This window comes from Nilaparvata lugens, chromosome X, assembly GCF_014356525.2.
Source record: "Nilaparvata lugens isolate BPH chromosome X, ASM1435652v1, whole genome shotgun sequence".
Lineage (NCBI taxonomy): Eukaryota > Metazoa > Arthropoda > Insecta > Hemiptera > Delphacidae > Nilaparvata > Nilaparvata lugens.
The window spans coordinates 96,437,722-96,462,921 of record NC_052518.1 but is presented as its reverse complement, the minus strand read 5'-3'; the positions used below and the strand labels follow the sequence as shown (position 1 = coordinate 96,462,921).

Below are 25,200 nucleotides of genomic sequence, written 5' to 3'. Positions count from 1 at the left end.
AATGACAGAGGATATTAGAGATATTATTAATATGAATAATTTAGAAATTAAGGTCCACGAATATACAAGAGTAACTCGAACTTCACAGACAATTATTGATAATATCCTCACAAATATAGAAGGTTGTAATGTCAGGTTAGGTAGCTCAGATCTATCAGATCATAACTATCAAATTTTAGATGTTAAGTTGCAGGGCCAGAATCCAAGCAGAAAAAAAACTTTTGTGAAAGAAATTCAGCAATATGAGCTAGGAAATATAAATTGTTTGAAGCAGGAACTGCTTCAAGAAAATTGGAGTAGTGTTTATAACAGTTGTAACCTAAATTACAAATATAAGCAATTCATTGATACTCTAAGATTTCACATTAGTGTATGCTGTCCGATAAAAAAAGTCAAAGTAAAAAGTAAATTAAACAAGTAGATGAATGGATAACTGAAGATATTCTTACTCAAAGAAATATTGTTAGGGAAGCTTATGAGGAATTTAAATTAGTGAGGGATGTTCCGAGTGAGGTCAAATACAAATGTCTAAAGAAAAACTATGCAAAAGAAGTGAGGAAAGCTAAGTGTAAGAAAACAGCTGAAATATTAACAACTAGTACCAATTTCAACTCTGCTGTTTGGGAGGTAATTAATAGAAATAGGAGAGCAGCTCAAAAAGATACAGTTACTAATGTCCCTAGGATAATCGATGAACATGGAAATTATATGGATGATAGTATAGACATTTGTAACTTTTTCAATAAATATTATCAACAGGTTGCATATAATCTCCAAAAGTCACTGAACACTAATACTTATAATACAACTACATTAAATGCTGAGCCAATTGAAAAGGTATTTAAATTTCATCCATTATCAAGAGATGAGTTGTCAAGAATAATAAAAAATTTGAATAACAAAAAAACAGTAGGATTGGATGGGGTCTCAAGCAAAATTTTAAAAGAATGTGAAAATGAATTACTGGACCCTTTATTGCATCTCCTTAATACTTCACTAGAGCAGGGTATTTTCCCTGATGATCTGAAACAAGGAAAAATTTTGCCAATTTTCAAGAGCGGTGATTCTGAAAGAGTTGAAAATTATAGACCCATTAGTATTCTAAATGTAATAAGTAAAATTTTTGAAAGAGTAGTTTTAAATAGGTTATTGATGCACCTGGAAGAAATTAATTTCATATGTGATGAACAGCATGGGTTCCAGAAAGGGAAATCCACTAAGACTGCAATAGTATCCCTTGTTGAAAGACTAATAGATATAATAGATTCAGGTGAGAAGGCAGCCGCAATATTTCTTGATTTATCCAAAGCTTTTGATTGTGTGAACCATAGAATATTATTGGAAATACTAAAAACTGTAGGTGTGAATGGTATAGAACTAAAATGGTTTGAATCATATCTCATAGGTAGAAACCAGTGTGTTGAGCTTACCAAGGTGGATGGGAATGAAATAGTAAAAATTAAATCTCAAAAACTGGAGGTCCAGGCTGGAGTACCTCAAGGCTCAATTCTGGGTCCCTTACTGTTTCTGTTGTATGTGAACCAATTACCAAAAGAGTTGAAAGATCACAGAGCTCTGTTGTTTGCTGATGACACATCGCTTATCTTTAACAATTATTTATTAGATAGTCTAGAAATAAATGCTTTTACTGGAGTACAGTCAATTGTCCAATTCTTGAAGCAAAGGCAATTAACAATAAATAGTAAGAAATGTCAATTCCTACAATTCAAAAGTAAATATAATTCAGTAGAGGATAGAGAAATGGACAATAGTGTTTGTAGAGGAAAATGAATTAGACCAAGAAGAGAAAGTAGCATTCTTGGGAATTTTATTGGACAGGAAATTAACATGGCATCCTTACATTGAGAGGATATGTAATAAGATATCATCTGGGGTATTTGTCCTGCGGCAGCTTGCTAGGCTGAATGATAAAAAACTACTGTTAACTGCTTACCATGGACTTATACTATCTCATATTAGGTATGCTATTTTAGTATGGGGTAATTCATCTCAACAAAATATGGACAGAGTGTTTAAGATTCAAAAGAAGGCACTCAGATGTATAGAGAAAGTGAATAGGTTAGACTCTTGTAGGCCTTTATTTAAAAAGCTTGGTCTATTAACTGTGCCATCTTTGTATGTATATGAAGTTGTAATGCATGTGAAAACGAGTGGTGTGATCCAGAATTCAGATGTTCATGAGTATAATACGCGAAACAGAGCAGATTATCATATAATGGGTCACAATAGTAGGTTATTTGAACAAAAACCAGATTATATTGGTAGGAAATTTTATAACAAGCTACCTCAAATCATGAAAGTAATGATGATTTGAAGATTTTCAAAAAACAAATGAAAAAATATTTAGTTGATAAAGCTTTTTATAGTGTACAAGAATTCCTTTCAAACCTAAACTAGGTTGAACTACTTAGTGTTAGAATTATTATGTAATAACATGACTTGTCTTATACTCCATGACTGGAGTCTTTAGGACGTAATCTTAAAAAAAAAAAAAGTTTATAGTTGTTCAGAAATAGCTATCAGAGAAAGCTTTTGATAAATATTCCTAAATCTTGTTAATTATTTTTCCCATACATGGTATGTTGCAAAACAAACATTCATCAATTCAAATGAATATGTACTGAGTTCATTAAACTACAATCAACAGACAACCAAATCATAAATTACAATTCAATAATAAGATAGTGAATAGAATTTCAAGTAGCTCAGAAGAAGAACTGCTGAACAAATAGAAATGATGCAAATATTATGTATACCTGTTTCCGAGTTTGAGACTTTATAAGTTTCTTCCTCGTAAAATAACGTGCCTTATAAATAAAGTCTTTAAAATAATATTGATTTGAGAACTTTTGCTCTTAGTCCAGTCAATGAAAGACTATAAAAGGAAAAGTTTGGACCAACATTTTTGGGCCCGCAGCTCTATCAAGGGGGTCACTATAGGGGGTAAATATCAGTTTTTGACTTTTTACATATATCTCGACCAACATGCGTCTTAGATTAATTTTCATCAAATACGAAATAAAAGCTTACAAATTTGCCTACAAGTTTTATCTGTAACGTTTTCTCATATCCTCCATAGTTTTTTAGATGTAGGCTCTCGAATATGTGACATTTTAAATGGCTCCGATTTTTCATCTTTTTGTTTTTATAACTTTTTTACGATAGATTTAAAAAAAATCCATGCTAATTATCAGCTTATAGAGTATCAAATTATTTCCAATTTCAGGTATGTTTTCATTACTTACGCATCTCTCTACTCAAAGTAGTGCTAACAGTTGCAGCAGTTACAGTGTTGAGTGTAAAATCTTCAGTTTAAAAAGAATAGATCAGTTGACAGAGAAATTTGGAAAAAGGGATGTTTGAAACACAATAGTTGACACCTTAGCTTTTTTTGGACTAGATAGAAGTTAATCATATCATAAAATCCTCATCCCTAGCCCTTGTGCTGAAGGTTGATGTAGGTGGAATGAAGGTGGTTTAAATAGTGTGTTTTTTCATTTCTGGATTATACGCATTTTTATCGAAAACAATGCTTTTCAGCGACATGACTAACTTAACAAAAATGAAGCTAAATAAATTTCCTACAAGTTTTGTATTAATTTTTTTTTTGAAAATTGAAGAATCAGAGAGGTATCATTCTCATGGAAAAAAGCCGGAGGGATTTTACTAGAGGAAATTAAAAAAATCATTCATTATTTTCAAGTAGTCGGCTAAAATAGTTGACTGTCTATCTCTATTAAACACACAATTCAAATGCAACAATAACTTGAAAAATACGATGTCATATAATAATTTCATTTCTAGATTTAAAAGATCTCCACAACGTTTAAAATGATAGCATTGATAATGGTATTAGCCAGCGAGCTAGCCAACGTTATTGTGATCAAATTAATGTGAGATCTATTAATAAAACACTTGAAAGAGTGGATGATTCTCGGAATATTTATTATAAAATATCTCAGATTATCTAAAAATTCCTACTAGATCAATTTTTCAAACTTTTTTTTTAAAATCAAACTTCTTAGTTCCATCTTTTGATGGCTCTTATGTGATTTTCCAATTTTCATCAACAGGATAAATATAAATGATTTCAAATAAATCTCATGGGCCACCAAATTTGATACTTTTTTGATGTATCTCAAAAATGTTCATCCATTTGATTGTGATTATATATTCATCCAATTCGTGAAAAACATGTTTAAAACTTGAGCCGTACCATAAATATCAATTTAGAATGGTCTCAATTTTAAAATTGAGTCACCCAGATAAATAAGAAAAAGAGTAATATGCATTGATTATTGCTGGAAAACATGAAGAAACTTACGAAAATGAGTGAAATGATGATGAATCTCTAAAAACATGATTCAAATAGAACAGAAAATGATAATAATATAAATGAGTACAATAAGAAAAACAAAGATTCAGAATCTGTAGATCTTGCTGAAGAATCTTATTGTGTATGCAGAATAATAATGTGCTTTTAAGATGCTATGAAACGCTCTTTACTAATGTTATCGAATTTGAGCATATCTTCAACTAGAAATATACAATTTTGATCGTCTACATCAATCATATTCGAAAATGAGCAAAAATTTCCAAAAAAGCCCATATGAATCAACTAATACACTAAAGACAACAGGGGTTACGCATAGCAACAAAATAGTTATTTGTATATCTAGAGTGAAAAGTACGACTTTTTCTCCCTGTGGGAAAAATTTTGAAGCCCGAGGCGAAGCCGAGGGCAGCAATTTTCCTGAGGGAGAAAAAGTATTTTTCGCTCGTGATGTACACAACACTTTTCCTCCATCTACATTTTTTTATAGAAACTGCAAATAAAATCATTCTAATAACTTACATATTGGTGACAATGATTCCTAACAACATAACCTAAATCTAAAACCTAAAAACCGGTCGTCTGATTGGCACTGCCGATTGCGCTATCTATCGGCAAAAGTTGTAACAATTATATCAGCTGAGCAGCTACCAAAAATGGCTGACTACAGATCACGCGGTTCAGAATTGAATTGCAGATCAAAAATATTTGTTGGCTGGTATTTTGAATAGAATAAAATATTTTAAAAATTGTATAAATTTTTATCGTCTACTAATATTAAGAATATAATAATTATCATACAAACATATATTTCATGAGTTGATCAAATTTCTGGTTGTGGTATTGAATTCAGTTGACTCAATGACAGACACATCTATTATGCTTTCTCATCTGAGCTTAGACCTTCTAACCTATTACCATGTAAGTTTCAAAATAGAGATGCTCCCTATGTTATTTAAATGGAGTCACTTTTACTCCCTAGGGAGTTTTTCTGTTTTTTACTACCGAGAGCGAAAAAGTGACACTTTAGTATTAGGTTTCAGGGAGTAAAGTAAGTACTTTAGACAGTATAGGTGGAGGAAAATATAATGATCTGGGGTTACGCGTTAACCCCTGTTGTTTTTCTAGGGCCACCCTAGAATACGATACTTGTAAACAAGTATTGTAACCACTTATTGTACACAAGAAGATGATTGGATATCATAAATAGAAATAAATAAAAACAAAAAGTCCATTAGGCTCAACGCAAAAGAGAGTTATTTTAAGATTGAAGGGAAAACAGATCACTAATACTAACCTGTTCAACAGGTTAAGTTGTCAATATTTGCTGTCGCATAAGTCTTCGGGGTGAATCACAGCATTTAATTTGGATTTTCATTTGATAATAATAATTAATTCATTATCATTTGAATAATTGTAATATCTCAGTAATTTCCATCTGTGCTTTTGATAGGTGAGGAAAACTCTAATTACAATTTCAAATTTATTAAAATTAATGGATTGGTAAGCCATTGAATTTCTTGAAGGGCTAAAACAGATTTTAAAGGGGCTATAGACTGTAGGGTGTAGGACTTTAGGGTTCTCCTATAGGGTCACAACAGCCCCAAAAGCCACGCCCTAGGTCTATCAATTTATAAGGGCAGGGAAAGTGAGGAAGGGGATAAATTGGTCTTGCGCTGTAAATCCCTCTCCCCAAAGCGTACAGCTCTCTCTCTCTCTCACTCTCTCTCTCTCTATTGGTTCTCCATGGACTTAGTTGAAAGATTCGAGTTAGAGGTTCATTACTCAGCTTTAACTACTAAGGCCCTGTTGCACAAAATCAGGTTGAATATTAATTTCAAGAGAACCAATCAGAGAAGGTTTTTTCGACAACCTCTCTGATTGGTTCTAGTTGAATTAATCACGATTAAAATTTAACAGGCTTTTGATTGTTTGCAGTTTGTGTATGTATGGTATATGTGTATGTATAGTATGGTTGTTTGTGCAACCGGCACTAAATGGCTAACTTTAATAATAATACTGAGGGTGATGCCCACGTAAGCTCTTAGGCTGGTGCGTGAGTAATGAGTGAGACGGATGATGATGAGAGATAAAACTTCTTCTTAGGTAGTCGGGACCGACAGTTTATCGTCTCCTCCGAAAGACTTGGTGCTGTTTGCACAGTCAAAGTTTAAACTGAATTTCATTTTAAACTGGATTAAATCCGTATCAAGTCTTGTTAGTTATAATGTGTTTCATTTTGAGTTTAAGCCACCAGCTGATTTAATTTCGTTTAAGCTTTGACGGTCCAATACACAGGCGATTTCGTAACATAAAAAAATTGAGATGTAACCTAGAATAAACATAATAAATTCAGATGTTGTTCATCCATGTATTTTCTCTTCTGTAAAATATGATATACTATATTCTGATAATTCTTAAAAAATATGTTTTATTACAAATAGTGAGTACTGTAATCGATTTCTACTAACAAAGAATCTTTAATAGTACTGTATAGCACAAATTATAGATGAATAGCTTTATGGCAATCAACATAACATTATTTTTACAGATATATTATGATTCTGAAAATTATACAACCGAATATGTGATTTTATTACAGATCTCATTAACTACCTACCTTATAGCATTAGCAATTTGGAACTTATCACCACTTAATGGCTGTGGAGATAGATAGGACAACAGCGTTGTTGATTCTCTGCCTTGCTATTGCCGTCTATAGAAGACAGCTGATACCTGTACATCTGATGTAATAGTATTAGCTGTTCATTCTTGTTTAAAATAATCAATTATATCTTATTTGTCAATAGAAGATATTATTCTTCAATGATTAAATAATTGAGATTGTATTTCTACATTGTTAAAAAACGATCTGGCAACATTGCAGAGCCAGAAAAGGACAGCGCTACCTGCTTTGTCGAATGATAGACAAGGATAGCAACACCATCCATCTCTAATCAAACATGGCCTTGTAGAGCCTTGGCCTCCTCCACAAGCCTTTTCCATGAATGTGTGTCCTGTGCTGGCTGTCTCCACCTTGTGACGCCCAAGGATTGAAGGTCTGCCTTCACGTCGTCCAACCATCTCTTGAGTGGTCTTTGTCCCCCTGGTTGCTGATACAGAGACATACGGGTTTCCGGCATCCGTTCCACATGGCCCAACCAACCACTTCTAGCTCTTCTAATTTCAGTAACTATGCTCGGTTGCCCTAGAGCTCATCATTTTTGCTGAGTCACCACCTATCAGCCTATAGCACTGGCCCATAAATTCTTATTAGGATCTCCCTCTCCCATCGATTCAACAGCATCTTATCACTACTTGTCAACACCCATGTTTCACAAGCATACACCACCACTAGTCGCAGCACTGTCCTATAAATGTTAATTCTACTGCTCCAGCTTAACAGCCTTGATCCAGCTTTCTGTAGGCTGAAGTATGCCCCATTTCCAGCGTTCAATCTCCCCTCACTATAGTGGATTGAATTTCTAATTTGATTTGAGTAATGGAAAATTTCCCAAGCACCACGCCATATCGTAGATTAAATTTTTTTCGTAGATTAATTATTATCTTTTGAATATGTATTTATTGTATGGCAAATAAATGATTCGATTTGAAAAAAAATCACGAGCTCAGCTGTCTTCAAAGCGATCACGTGATAAGCCGCGAGGTCGAGGTCGAAGTAGATGTACCTCGATGTATTTGTGGTACATTGAGGCATAGAGAAAAAATGGCATAAGTAGATATCCCTAAATTTCTGACCGAATCAGGATAGAGAGGAGAAACAGTATAGGGAAGAGATTTGTTTCTGGGTGAATGCTAGCACGTTGCAACTCACAATATTTAAGTGATGGATCTTCAGGAGAAGCGGTGAGAATCTCTTCGTTCATTTAAAACCTGTGAAGTATCTCATTGATTGGTCCAAGACAAGTAAGAAAGCTTGAAGCGGTTCCTGATTAACTACCAGATACATCCGAATTTTGTATTCAATGCATGAGGTCCAGAATAAAATTTTATTGTGGCATGCTACATAAAGTTCTACATAATGGCTTCATAAAGTTCAAGTATTGATGAGCGAGTCAATTTGGATCGTTCATAGAATTCTTCATCAGCCAACCTCAAATTTGAGAGATGTTTAAAGTAATCTGCATTTGAACTCACGTCAGGTTGAATACAGGTTATATTTGACAAAATTGTTGCGGTAGTATTTAGCTTAAAATCTTGATGCAACTCAGAAGGAAAACACACATCTACGGTTCCATGTATATTCGTTGACTTAGTCTCAATTCCGACTAGCCTTCTGTTGAAAGTATTTGGTTTCAGATGAAACTTATTCACAAGTTCTTCCCTAATAGCGGTTACTTGTGATGCAGAGTCAATAAAGGCACGAGCGGTATGAGACAGAGAGTATAGAATGTAACATACAATATGTTAATGTATACAAAGAGGGCCGTATATAATGTTGTATTCGATTTTCGATACTCTCTGGTGTGAGGGCGTTTGCGTTTGCGTATATCATAAGGTGCGTACAGATATACGCTCCGCGAACATGAGCAATTCACTTTTAATCAGCTGATTATATCTGTATTTTTACAGGAACGGTAAGATACAGATATAAATTCCACGAGAACCAATCAGAGAAGCCGTCTTATCAAAAAGGTCTTCTCTGATTAGTTCTCGTGAAATTAATCACGGTTAAAATTCAACCGGATTTTGTGCAACCAGGCTGTAAATACAGTGTTTCGCTGTAAATGCGGAACACATCAAGAGAAATGCAAAACTGTCAACTTGAATCTTGGACCTCACTTCGCTCGGTCAATGAATAATATTTTATAGTCTCATTATTTCTTTGATCAGAAGTAGATGATGTGTATAGTGATATTGGAGTATGAAGGGTTTCACTAAAATTACTATTGCCCAGGTCAGTAAAATCATTGAAAACGTGAATCTTTTGCTTTGATTGTTTTTTATTATATGGCAACAGGAATTTATTTTGGTTGTTTCTCTATAAATTTTTTTTATTGATATTACTAGTCTATATATCAATAATATTTTTTATTGATTTAAATACTATTTATATCATTAAATATTATTTATTAGCCCGACACATTATATTATGATGAAGTGGGGTATCATTTTTCTAAGATTGTGCAAAAACAGTAGGCCTAAAACTTTTTCTGATTATTACTTTTGTGAGATAATGGAATAAGTAGGTAATCAATAATTTTAAATATAAATAAAAATACTAAAATTTTTTTTTTTTAAACAAATAACTTTTTCAAAAATTGATATTTTTTGAGAAAAATTCTCTATTCAAAAATACCATGAAGAAAATATCAATTTGAGTCCATTATGTCTGATGTACATTTACTGAATCAAAGCTCGTACTGTATATGTCCAATCACATTTTTTATATCACTTGTGGCTTCAGTTCCATAATGAAAAAATGAATTCTCTATCTGACATTGCAATTGGATTATAATAATGTTGTTTATCCAAGTTAATAAACATTTGGGAAATATTTTGAAAAGATATTAGGGAAATAATTTGGGACTGTGACATGATACACACCACAAAATTGAAAATAAACTTTTCATTTTTTTCTAATTTTCTAAACATTATTATTACTGGATTTTTGTTTTGTCTTTTTTATTCATTTTTATTCATTTTCATATTTAATTTTACATACTGCATTGACTTATTGATTTGATAAAAATTGATGAACATCTGAAAACAAACTACTCTATTTCCTTCTTAAAATTTTCATATTATTGCATATAATTTTTGTTCTGTCGTTTCTATAATGAGACTCTTCCTACATTTGTTTCTTACAAATGTTGATAATGATTGTAATTTTATGCCTTGGTATTATAATATTACTCAAGAGAATATACAAAATCTATCTGATTGTTTTTTCATACTACATTTTTTACTTATTTTTGGAGGAAAACATAAATATCTATTATTCTGATTTTAATTTTATATATCATTGACTTATTCCTGGAAATAAAATAAAAATGTATTATGCTGAATTTATATTTTTCAGCTCATGATCTTGGTACCTGATCTGATTTCCCAATAGTAAACCGTTCCTAAACTCGTTATGTCCAAATTACAGTTCCAAAATCCATCAATCCAAACTATTTTTCTATTTTCTCACAAAACTCGTGTCACTAGATTTTCACTTGAAATTTTTTGTTTAAATTGAATATGAAGGCTGATAATTGAGAATCTAAAATCAAACTTTGCATAGATGGGGCAAAGCTCCTGAAATTTTTACTGATATGGGACTTGTTGCAGTTGATTGAGCTTAACAATGACTATTCCAGGTATAAATTTGATCAACATCGTTGGAGCCGTTTTCGAGAAAATCGCGAAAAACCCTGTTTTTGACAACATTTTCGCCATTTCAGCCGCCATCTCGGATTGCTTTTGATCGAAATTATTGTTCGTGTCAGATCCTTATAGTGTAAGGACCTAACGTTCCAAATTTCAAGTCATTCTGTTAACTGGGAGATGAGATATCGTGTACACAGAAGCACACACACACACACACACACACACACACACACACACACACACACACACCACACACACACCACACCACACCCACACCCACACCCACACCCACACACCCACACCCACACACACACACACACACACACAACACACACACACACACACAACACACAACACACACACACACAACACACACACACACAACACCACACACACACACACACACACACACACACCACACCACACACACACACACCACACACACACACCACAACACACACACACACACACACAACACACACACACAACACACACAACACACACACACACCACACACACACACACACACACAACACCACACACACACACACACACACACACACACCCACACACCACACACACACACACACACACACACACACACACACACACACACACACACACACACACACACACACACACACACACACACACACACACCACACACACACCACACCACACCCACACCCACATCCACACCCACACACCCACATCCACACCACACACACACACACACACACACACACACACACACACACACACACACACACACACACACACACACACACACCACACACACACACACACACACACACACACACACACACACACACACACACACACACACACACACACACACACACACACACACACACACACACGGGTCGCTAGAATTGGCTAACTCGGGACTTGCTGACTCAATGTTAAATCTGCCATATGAAACTTAACTGCGCTGATCGGAATTGACTAACTGTGGAAGTGGCTGTTTCTGCATCGACCGGAATTCGTTGACTGAGAATTCACTGACTCTCCCTCTTTTCAACAGCAGTTGACAAAAATGGCTAAGTCTGGAACTGGCTAACTGAGGATCCACTGATTACTACGTCGTCTGCTTCGTCTGCTACTCATTCCCTCGCACTCGGTCCTGTTCACTCTTTCACACTGGGACAGATAACAGATTGCGGCACACTAAGCTCGTATATTTTTTGGTAGCTTATTTCGGTATATAAATGATTGGATCTTATGTAAAATTTGCTAATAAATCCAATAAAACTAGTAAGTGGTTAGTAACTTTGATGGTTATTGAAATAACAGGCATAATATTATGCCGAAAACCATTATTTTCTCCCGTTAAGAGTTGTTCAACTTGATTATTTGATTGTTGAACCAAGTATTTGAATTGGATGAAACTTAAATAATGAATATAACATTTTCATTCACCCAATAATAGTTTGAAATGCTGCAATACTTCCATACCTCAGGAATCAGGATTGAAAGGAGGCAAAAAAGAAAAAAATACTATCAATTTTGAAGAATCAGTGTTTTGATTAAGCCTCGTTTTTACTATTTAACTGTTATAAAACAATTTTATATCACAAAAGTTACAAAAAATTATATAACTTTGTTATAAAATAAAAAATAAACATTCTCAAACAAATAAATATAATATTGTCATATAACATTACTGACTCAGAGTCTCAGTCAAGATGGATTATGGACTCAATGTAGTCTCTCATAAGAGTATCTAGTATACCCATATCCGTTCACAGTAGAATTTTTAGTATGGCATATTTTTCCGAAAATGAATTGCTACAAGAATAGAACTTTCCACTATGAATTTACGCAATCCAACACCTGAAAAGTGAATGTAGCCTATGCAATCATAAGGGGAAATTTGTTTGAAAATGATCTGTATATAACAGAGTTTTCAACATTCAAAAATACAAACCACAAAAAAAACTCGTTACATCATAAAACAACAGACGATGCAAACTATAACACATTTGTGTAATTCAATACTAGTCCAGTCAACGAAAGATTATAGAAGGAAACGTTTGGAATACAATTTTTGACCCTACAACACTTTTAAGGATAGTAAGTAGGTAAACATTACAAAAGTCCTCACTCCTACCCCCTGTGTTAAGTGGGTGGGGGTTATTTAAAAGTTCCATATTCTGGTTTTTTGCATCTATCTTAAACAAATTCGTCTTTCGGAAATTTTTGTCTAATACAAAATTAAAGCTTACGAATTAGCCTACAAGTTTCATCCTTAACATTTTTCCATATGTCTCATAGTTTTCTACTTTCCTAGATATGAGCTCTTGAAGGAGTCACATTTTTAAGGAAACCCTTCCGGCTCAGATTTTTTTCATCTTTTTGGCCTTATAACTTTTCCACGATTGAATGAAAAAATCTGTGCCAATCATGAGCCTATAGAGCACCTTATTCTCTTCAATCTCATGAATCTTTTCATTATTTTACGCATCTCCCCACGATTGTTGCAGCCATTATAGTGTTGAGTGTGAAAACTTCACTTCAACAACAATAGATCAATTATTGACAGGGAAATTTGGAGGGAATGTTTGGAACACAATTTTTGACTTCGCAGCTTTGTTTTGACTACTTAGAAGGTGAATATATCAAAATTCCTCATCCCTACCCCTTGTGCTTAAGGGATGAGGGTGGTTTGAAAGTTTGGTTCTTTCATTCCTGGCTTACACTCATGTATCTTGAGAATAATGCATTTCAGCGACATGATTTACGGAACAAAATTTAAGCTAGATAAATTTCCTACAAGTTTTGTACAGTGGAGTTTTGTGATATCTCCTTTAATTTTTTAGATATTCGCTTTTAAAAGTGTGAAATCCTTGAAAATACAGTTTTTCTTACAACTTTTTGCACTTTCAGGGCTTATGACTTAACAAAAATGCATTGAGAAAATGAGTACTGAACGTTGGGTTCAGCACATCTCAAGTCTACTATTCAAAGATCTGAGCCAGCTGGTGACAGGCCAATAACGCTGGAGACACTCGAAGTCTGCTATCTCTTCATAGTGAATGATTTAATAGAATCAACAGTTTGAAATTGGATAATCACATTTTCTCGAATTTCGACCTTATTTTTAATTTTAGGTGAAAATGTTACAAAACATTAATTGTAGAGATTTTCATGCTCAATCTTTTCCACTTAAAATTATTTGTTCAAATTGTATCTGAAGCCTGATAATTGGGAATTAAAAACCAAACTTTGCATAGAAGGGGCGGAGCTCCTGAAATTTTCACAGATATGGGACTTGTAGCAGTTGATAGAGCTTATCAATTACTTATTTAGGTATGAATTTGATCAAAATCGTTGGAGCCGTTTTCGAGAAAATCGCGAAAAACCCTGTTTTTGACAATATTTTCGCCATTTTAGCCGCCATATTGAATTGCATTTGATCGAAATTGTTCGTGTCGGATCCTTATAGTGTAAGGACCTGAAGTTCCAAATTTCAAGTCATACTAACTTGTACAAAGACGCTTTTGAAAAAAAATCACTTTTTTGAACTCAGGGGACCTTGAAATGTGGATGACATGTCAATAACATTCAAAGATTGACAAGATTGACTAAATTCTATTGATGCCAAGTCAATTGTGTCAGTTATTGTTAGTAGGGACACATTTTTATCTAAGCTTGAAAGGCGGGCGACGTGAGTGGTAGAGTTGTTGAAAGGGAAGTTTCTTCTACTCTCTCAAAATTCAAATTCAAATTTATTTCTTCAAATTGAAAACAATACAATGTAGACTATGCATCATAAAAATAATAGACAAGCAAAATTCCAATAACACATAAACTCTTAAATTAAAAATAACTCGTATTCAATCTGTCTAAGCCCTAAAACCTAGGCTCTCCTTATCAATGTATCTCAAAGATGTTGTTTCTAATATGAATTTCTAAAATAATAATCTCCGTTTTTTTCTGAAGTATCTGAAGTGTTGGACCTCTAGTTGATCCAGCTTGTCCGACTAGACTTCCAACATTCGATCCAACATCCAAAAAACCCTATTCACGGAAAATAAATCGGATAGTGAATGGCCTCAGTTAACAGTTGTGTTGAGTGTGATGTGGTACTTTCCATCAGCTGATGTGGCTGGTAAAGCACGAAACCAGGCTCTGTCTACATTATAGTATTATATAATTATAAAAGTGGTTGACAATATATTTCAATTTGTGTTTTCAATAAGTGAATGGCCTGCTTCAGATCAAGTGTCTCATTAGATTAGATTTATTGTAGAATGAGAATCATCTTGTGTTTCACATGTATAAATTCAAGAGTTTGGATGTGATTTGTAAGATTGAAATTTATTTAAAGGAGAATAATTGTAATCAGGCTTAGACATTCAGTGGCATCAAATAAAATATTCTTCGAGCCTGGAACCAAAAAAGGTTTCAAGTGATAAGAAATTTTTCAATTCAAATACATTGAAGCTTGAATTGAAACTCCATAAAACAAGTCTGACTGATATATTCTATTTTGTCGGATTTAGGATCTGTAGTACTTCATCGAGATCAAATAATTGAATGAGTGAATCTTGTAGAATCTCTTGAGGGATGAAACATAAATTATTCTTGCATTAAAATGTTTCCTGTTTGCTGTTTGCTTAGATAGTGAATTATTACAATGATACCGTTTGATATGACAATGATTTTTACTCAGTCTTGGTGATATAATTACTGATTGTAAATTTTGGCGATAAGTCTATCTCTTCTTCTAGTATCTACCATGGCCTACTCAACTCATGGCCAGTACATACAGCCGATCAGCTGTTCAAAAGCGTACACTTCAACCCGTGTTTACATTGAAATCCCTATGTCGAATGGAATTTTTCATGAATAAACGTTAATAATTCAACTGATAACTACTTTTTCGAATAAAGGGTTGTTATTTTATTTTACCAATACAATTTTTATCTCTCATCATGAATTTCAAGGGTAGTAATCATTGAGTTCTCTTAATATTCTTAGTTATTGGTTAACCAAATTGTAGGTTACCCATGTTTTAAATTAGCTTTTTCAAATTCAAACACGTATTTCAATTATTGTAAAAAAATATAGTAATATAGTGTAAAGTTGAGTTGCTTGAGCTTTGAATTAGGCCCACCTATTGTTTTTTTTCAATTTTGATTACAGTATTGCTCAATTTCTACGAGAGGAATTACAACCACAGCTTTTGTAGTATGCTAATATTTATAGCTTTATTAGATTTAAGGAATTTTTAGATTGAACATAATTTTTTGAAAAGGTAAATTGGTAGGCTATCACTCTCAAATCATAACAAGAATGGCTTGAAATAGAAAAATTTTGCAGTGTAGGTTATCTTTAGTATTAAAACAGAACATACATTACGGTATCTCTAACAATATTATTATAAACGAATATATGTGATCAATGATAATACTGCTAGCTTACTCAGTAAAGGATTTCAATATTCAGCCTGATCCAGTAACTTACATGAATCATTTTTATCTAATCTGTTTCTACTCTTAACAAAGTGAGTTTGACACAATTTGAAAATTTGACGATTCCCCGATCCAGGACCGTGAGGAATACAGTACATCTTACTCATCGGAAGTAAGTACTGTACCGGTAAGTAAGTAAAGTGTTCTTTATGGGTTATGGCTGATCGATACAGTGTAAATAATAATTTATTGCAGAGTGAGATATCAGAGTTTTTATATTTATATCATATGTAAGACCATGTCATATCATGAAAAATCTATGCATATTCTTCGATAGCGCTAATGATATGTCTATTGACGCTCTGGTAGGATACTACTTGAAAGATTTATTCTTGGTCACAACAGTAATAATATGAATAATATCCTGATACATGAGAATAATTGTATGATCACATTGAATGGATATGTGCAAATTTACGTAGAATCATGCATGACCCAGAAAACAAAATTTGAAAAGTGCTATTGAAACAAGTTGTTTACACTTAACGCAACCAAGCACGCTTTCAGTGTGAGCTAGTGTTCCTTTTGCTCTTTTCAGATATTGTACGTTTCTTGTCTGCACGCTTGGTTATGAATAATTAAGCGCGCTCTTGCACAAATTATATTAATATTCATGATGGTCTCTTCTAACATGCAAATGCTAGAGTCCCCCAGCTGAGTTAAGATTATCTGCTAAATGGCAGGGGAATCATAGCGCAATTAATAACCCAATTCAGTGTTGCTATAAATTTGTCATTTTATTCATTGAACTGTTATTTCATATGCTAAAAATGTGTATAAAATTTGAACATTTTCTGCTCATTTGGTTTTGAAAATCCTGATAAAACACAGATAAACACTGGAAACGCCAATTTCTAGCACACCTTCTAAGCCCTTTCAATAGCCTACATAACTAATACACCTCAAGTTACCTGAAATTTTGTACCAAACGTAAGAATTTTCTCTTGAAAGCTAAGAAAACGCTGGTAAAAGCAGAAAAATCGCCTATTCTGGGCGATATAGAAGTCAATAAGGTTTAGTTATTTTAAATTTCTAGACCCTATAACTGAACAACATTAACAACATTTTTCTGTCAATTCTTGAAAAAACGCATACCGTATTGGTCGTCTTTGAAATTTTTTTCAATTACGGTCTCAGTCACTACACCTCCGAGTTTACGGAGGTAGTGTCTTAGTGCGCCACTAGAAGGTTGAACATTAACTATATTTCATTTTGATAACTTTAAAGGGAAAAAACACTCACATTCTTTTGGTGTGGCGACGACCGTTTCGAGTTTCTGTTTGGCTTGAGAATGTACAACACCAGCACTAAACGGTCGTCGTTACACCAAAAGAATGTGCTTTTTCAGTTTAAAGTTATCAAAATACAATACATTGTAGTAATAAATATGGATAATCAACAACGAATCAACTGAAACACGACTTTCTTACTTATCCGGGTGAGTAAATAGATTAATGGGTGAAAGAATGAGTGTCATTTTACTTCTACCTAATATATATTAATATAAAATATAATGTCAAAAACTGATATGTTCATACTTCATTCAGTTTTGAAGCTCTGCTATTTGAATTACAGCACGATCTTCAATAACTTCTCCTTTATCAATTACCCACAGTTGTGGGGTCAGAGGAAACACATACCGTAATCCAAAACACTACTGGCAGTTTAATGATTCTAAACTTTGAAGAAAGTATAGGTATATACAGTAGTTCAATTGAAATATTATTCATGATTGTAAATGTCATAATTTCAATAAAAAAATTACGGTGTTAAACTATACAGTTAATTTTGTAGACCTACCAGGGTACACTATTTTATAAATTGTAACTCATTCTCTATTAAATGTATGCCAGCCATGAATCATATAAAGTAGAATTTATATTCCAATAATAAGCTCTATAAGAAAAAGAAATACTTATTATATTATATGATGACAAAAAACTTACAAATTTACTTTCGCCTTACTTTCTAATAAGACTTATTTGTGTATTTCATCTGAAAAGTTATGAAATCAAATAAAGTTAGATTGCCATACTACAAGATTTCAAATGGGGAGTCTGAGTTCCTCTCTGGAAATCAAGGTGTATTGTAATAAAAATAAAAAAACAATCTGTAGGCCTAGTTCTTAAAACTTTCAGCAACTCAACTATAATCTTTATTTCATGACAATAAATTATTAGACTACGTGTTTTGAAATTTAACGTGATTATAACTCAAGTACAAATAACCTACAAATTTGTTGACTAATAAATAGGAATTTTGTGAGAACTCAATGATTGCTGCCCTTAAAATTAATGATAGATGTTGAAATATGTATCGGGAAAATAAAATAACAAGCCACTATTCTAAAAAGTAATTAACAGTAGAATTATCAACGTTTATTCACGAAAAATTCCACTCGACATAGGGATTTCAATGTAAACACGGGTTGAAGTGTACGCTTTTGAACAGCTGATCACCTGAGTGTTCTAGCCTTGTAGTTCCGTAAGCAACGTATCTACTTATTAGTGTTAAACAAAGGCACATTCGAGAACTGGTCTTTCCACACGTTCTTTCCTTGAAAAGGTCGTTTGAAATAGACGCTGGACCGCCAGTCCCATTCACCTCCAACACAATACACCTACTAGAACACAGTCATCTCAATAGTGAAAATATTTTTAGCCTGTCTGTTCCTTTTGACAGATGATGACAGTCAGAGAATGTAGAATGTTTAGGTGCGTACAGATATACGCGCCGCGAACATGAGCAATTCACTTTTAATCAGCTGATGCCAAGCTTTTTATATCTGTATCTTACCGTTTCTGTAAAAATATAGATATAATCAGCTGATTAAAAGTGAATTGCTCAAGTTCGCGGCGCGTATATCTGTACGCACCTTTATATTCTATACTATCGTACATCTATTCATTCGATGACAGTATTGTAGTTGTATTTCAGCATCTTTAGTTCTACTTCAACCAAAAATCAAAAGCATTCCTTTCACGCATCCTCTCTATCATTTTCATCAAACATCTTCACCCTTGCTCTCTCACTCTGTTTCTCTATCCACCCTTTCTCTCACACACCTTTCTCTGAAGGGGCTCATGCAAGGCCACTCTAGATGAACTAGAGTCACAGAATAGGTACAGAATGGAAACTTGTAATCAATCGCCTATCTAACCAATGCTTTTTACATGACGCAATACTAAACACGTCACGTGACCTTGGGAAGTTCCAATCCTGGTCTTCTGATTGGCTCGTGGCAGTGAATGAGATCAATTGATCCGGATCATTAAAGTGATCCGAACCTACCATCAATACTATTACAATGCGGCGCTTCCTAACAAGATGGCGGATTTTAGCGTTAGGGTACTAGCCAAGTTTCCATACTGTATGTATAGGCTACTGTGCTAGAGTGGCCTTGGCTCATGAGCGGGAAGGGGAAGCCATTTCACCGGTTACTACAATGAGGGAGGTTTGATCATGCATTGCCAGTTTCCGCTCTCTCTCAGTCAGCAGTTTACTTACTCTCTCACTCTCTCTCTCTCTCTCTCTCTCTCTCTCATACTCTCTCTCTCATTTTTTGCTCTGATCTGTTTTTTGCTTTTGGCCTTGTCAATTTTTGGGGTAGAATATTTCTACTCACTTTGACTTGCAAAATAATTACTAAAACTAGAACGATTCCTTATTCTACCTGTACTTACCACTCATCCTCGGCTTTGGAATATCTTTTCAAATTAGATGTATTCAATGTATTGAAGTAATTAGATTGAATTCAATGAACATGATAATTTCAAGTAGTGATACTATAATATTATAATACACAATATTATCAATAGAAATAAAAATCTCAGTACCCTTTTGAATTATTTAATCACAACATGTTTCGGACATTGATGCCATTTTCAAGTGATTTTTATTTGAAGGTACTGAGATTTGTATTTCTATTCATATTACAAGTAGCCCTAAACAGAAAAGATACAATATTACCATCATGATTGACTTGAAAATGTATATACTCTTATTGATTGTTGTTGAGATCTTACAAGTAATGAAAACATGATGTACAATATCAATATATCGTATACAGAGCCGTGGGGTCCCATCTGACCGAATCCCAAAAGGTCGAAGAGTATAGTTTCCCATATAGTCGAATCTCATCTAGCCGATGAGATTCGATCAATTGCGACAAACTACAACATTTTTCTATCAAATGGGATTCGACTGTATGAAAATCGGTCAGATGGGAAAATCAAATTTTCGACCTTTTGCGACAGTTGAGATTTTTGGCCAAATGAGATTACTATTAAAACTTTTCGATCATTTGGGATTCGACCATTTGGGAAAGTACAAGTTTCAATTCTACCATTTGGGATTCTCCAATTTTCGATCTTTTGCGACGAAAAATATGATTTTCCCAACTGACCGATTCCTAAATGGTCGATTCCTATTTGGTAGAAAGGTTTTATAGTTTGTCGCGAATGATCAGATCGAAATCGGGATCTACTGATTGCGCTCACAATGTGTTGAACTGCGCCCAACTGAATGTAGAAGCCCATAGCACTGACTAGGGAACTCCGACGGCTAGATTCGTAGTTCAGCCGCAGCAGGCCTTTGCTCCCGGCATCCTTCAGTCTCCCTTCTCGGCTTTAGGGGTTGAATTTTCTGGCGCTCTCTAAAAGTTGTTGAGTACTGTATATTTGAATACTGAATAATTTATAAATTAAAAATTTTATTATAGATATTTTAAAAGTAGGCTACTGTAGTCATTTTTAATGAGAATTTTGTTATGAAAATACTTAATTTCTGAATAAGACTATGAAAAATTTTAAATTTAAATCGAATAAATTTAATTTTAAATTTAATTGAAAGTTTTGAATTGAAAAATTAAGATTATAGGTCCTTATCATTAATAAAAAAAATTAAATTGAAATATCTTTTAGTAGAAATGTGTCTATTCTCCACTTGTGGGATGAAGTAATATATTTATTACTAGCTGGCCCGGCGAACTTTGTACCGCCAAATAGTTGATGCATCTCATGACAAACTTTAGCTGGATGCACACCTCAAAATCTATAACCCATACAAACAATCCTCAAATCTAGACCATCCTATAATTTTTATTGACCAAATAATCAGTTCAGCATACTCTACCATGTGCGTGTACGATAAAATCATAACTGACAGATTAATTGATCACGCATATCATTAGCATATAATCGACGTTTCAATCACGCATTTAAACATTTGAACATTAAATCATTTAAATATTTAAACATTTAAACATTAAGAAAAATTCCAAACCGTCGACTTGAATCTTAGACCTCACTTCGCACGGTCAATAAAAGAATAATCCACTACTTCATGTAGGGAATTAGAACTGTGTGTTTGAACTCAATGAGGCATTGCAGTATAAGTTATGTCTGTGCTACTATGAAACTCAAAACATCTGTTATGTTTTCTAGTAGTATGAGAACCCGGATACTGGGAAGCTTTTTTATGACTTTTACCCCCTCCCCCCCTCCCACCGCACCCATCCTACCTTCCCCCCTTCCCCCCGCACCTCTACCACTCCTCTCCCGCCCCCGCCCCCTTAGAAGAACCTCACTCTCTCTCTCTCTCTCTAGAAGAAGAGGAAGAAGAAGGAGAAGAAGAAGAGGAAGAAGAAGGAGAAGAAGAAGGAGAAGAAGAAAGAGAAGAAGAAGGAGAAGAAGAAGAAGAAGAAGAAGGAGAAGAAGGAGAAGAAGAAGGAGAGGAAGATGATACTCTCTCTCTCTCTTGTCATGCTCTAGTTAGAAGGAGAGGAAGATGATACTCTCTCTCTCCCTCTTGTCATGCTCTAGTTAATATAGTCATGGCTAATTACATTCAGTCATGCTCAATTACATTTAGTCATGGTCTATTTGATGATTAATAGTAGAGAGAGAGATATGTGTGAGAGAGAGAGGCAATCTACTGACAGATTCAAGTGAAACGAACTTCTGTCAAATTTAACTGAAACATGTTCTTGACAATGGGTTGTACACACAACGAACACTGCCAGATTTAAGTGAAACGAACTTCTTGTGAAATGAATATCTTACTCTCAGATTTAACTGAAACATGTTCTTGACAACGAGTTGTACACACAACGAACACTGGCAGATTTAAGTGAAACGAACTTCTTACTGTCATAAATTCTAGATGTACTTGACAACTAGGATGAGATTTTATCATTCTTCCAAGAATATATGTCCAGCAGTAACATTCAAATCCCATCTTTTCAAAACTCTTTATGTGCCAAGCATAGTTGAATATTCTTTGGAAGAATAATAGTGAATTCAAAGTTCTTTTCTGAATCTATATTGATATAAATCATTCTCACCAAATCTCACATTCTTAACATATTATCAAACTGAAAAACATTGTCATTTCTTGTTGTAGTTTTCACAACACTATGTAGCAACGTTTGCTTACCGTGAGACAACCTTGGGCGTTATCATTACGCACCAATTCTGCTCTTGGTTGATGATTAACATGTTTCAAAATTTCACTTCAGAGAGCTTACAAGGACGAATGCTGTTGCGGTCTAATTCAATACTTGACTATTGTCACGTTTTGCAATTTTAGTTCACATAGCTTACAAGGACAAATGCAGTTCCGGTCTAATTCAATACTTGAGTATTGTCACGTTTTTGCAGAATTCACAAGGACGAATGCATCTCTGTTCTAATTCATCTCGAATTCGAGCATTAACACGTTTCATACATAATCTTGTTTCAGCTTGGAAAAATGCATGTGAACGTTGAAATAGAATGTAGCTATTTCTCCCAAGCAATTTGCATAGTGAAAATCGGTTAAAGATTGATATGATCCTAACTTTAGGGTTTTAGAACATCGGCGTAGATACTTAAACCCATCTTATCGGTGATTGAATCACCTACTTGATCTTCTGTCAAATTATGTGATTTCGCCTCAATCCAATTCATATGGAAACTAACTTTTGCATAATTTCGCACTATTTGGTATGCTATTCGATGTATAAATAAAGTGAGATAATCGGTGAATGCAGCTGAACATTGTAATCTTGTCACTTCATCATTCTCTGTATTTTTAATTGAAGTTGCTATTTCCTCACGAATTGATTTGAGTGTAGCTTGTAATTCATCTTTCTTAATAAATGCTTGCATTTCACTACTCAGATCATTTTTCAATACATAAGTTTCGCTAAACGTAGTTAGCAATGTATTCAAATCGTTTTTTGAAACAAATTGTTCAATCCCCTCCATAAGATTTGTCTTTATCGTATTAGTCATTGCAGATAATTGATCTTCTAACTCTTGTTTTGTTATAACAATGTCATTCAATGCCTGCACAGTTTTATCCAAATATTCCTTATCAACCGATAATGAATAAGTTTCATTTACTCTAGTAAAAAGTTCTGTGCTAAGCTGTTTCAATCTGGTATTTAGATAATTTCTATCTAATACTTGCAAATCTTTAATCTTGTCTGAGATAACTTTCAATTTCTCATCCAAATAATTCTTGTCAACTTTATTATCGTTTATCGTATTCAAGTGCGATCTGAATATCTCTGTTGTTGATTTGAGATCATGAAGAGAATTCTCCAAATTGATAGATTTCTCTTTAAGTCCCCTATCGATATTGTCAGATAACTGTTGTAATGTACTGAAGATGTGTTCCTTTTCGATCTTGTTCAATCCAATATTCTTAACTATATTAGATAATTGTTAATCTAAATACGAATGCAGAGTTTCACTAACACCCTGTTGATTAATTGCCTGTATTATTCTCTCACTAAAACTGGTAAGATCTGGTCCATTCCATACAATGTCTTTCTTCGCAGCGACTCTCTCGCTTTTACCTCCGAATCTGTGCACACTCATTCTGCAACTAAACAATAATTTTACCTTCACGCAATTCCTCTATAATTGATGCAATCTCAACATCATGAGCTGAGTGCCCAGCAAGTTTTGATGATTTTAATAAATGAAGTATCTGAACCAATTCGTCATAGTTGTCATAATATTGGTAAATTCTATTGCTAGAAGTATTTTTTGCAAATTTCAATAACCCAGAACCTCTCTTACTTGTTTTTTTAACAGGAAACAGCATTTGAATTAAGCGAGACTTTACACCACTGTTACGTTTCACATATCCTCGTCTATCCAAATGAACTTTTGTTATTGATAAAATCTTCTTGTATTTATTTAGATCTTTTTCATCAAAGAGATATGAATTGGTCTTTGCGCAAATAACAGTTCTAATAGTCCATGTGTAATTCGGAATTTTTCGTTATCAATATAAAAGAAGTAGTTATCAAAGCTAACAACCATCTCACCCATAAAATATAATTTTCGGTCAGAATCGTAGGAAATTCCATAAGGAATCGAGTTATCCAATTTTTCACTATGAAATGTATACAAATATTGTGCAAGCACTTGATTCTTTATCTTCTTTATTTTGCCGCTTGTATCACTCTCAAGCCTAGTTGAATTAAATATACTTGATTCGTTCATGCTTAGATCTTTTTCAGCTGCTGATGGTGATGCAACTTCTATTGTTTCATCATCATGTTTTTCTCCCAATTCCATACTTTCGTCTTCTTCTTCTTCTTGTTCCTCCTTTTTTGGTATAAAACTCTGATCAGAGTGGTGAGAAGATTTAGTTTTCCCCATTTCAACTAAAGGTGTGATAATCGGTTTAAAAAGTTTTTCTCTGTAATTGTCAGATTGCTTTTCAAAATGTACAATGCTTCTATGTTTATCTCTAATAACTTTCCTCAATTTCTTAATCTTATCGATTAGAGCAACACTAGCGTTTTGTCTTCTACGAGACATCCTCATTCTTTCACTGCTACTCACTCTCTACTGAATGTCAATAAAGTTATCCAGACCCTGTCTATATTTTCCACTATTAGCTGTACATTCGGTCATAATAGTAAGAAAACTATGCTTCTTAGAATTCCACACATTTGAACACAATTTACTGAAATCTCTGAAGCAAATATCTTCACCCACATAGTCTCTATGT

The 25,200-nt window shown here is 33.9% G+C and overlaps 1 protein-coding gene across 1 annotated transcript in view; it reads right to left on the bottom strand.

Moving 5' to 3' along the window:
- Positions 1–22,649, bottom strand: part of LOC111056988 (ATP-dependent DNA helicase PIF1-like) — a 29,760-nt gene extending 7,111 nt beyond the window's left edge. The window contains exon 1 of the mRNA XM_039442128.1: positions 22,624–22,649. Coding sequence (XP_039298062.1) covers positions 22,624–22,649 — 26 coding nt within the window. The remainder of the gene's footprint in view (positions 1–22,623) is intronic.
- Positions 22,650–25,200: the final 2,551 nt, after the last annotated feature.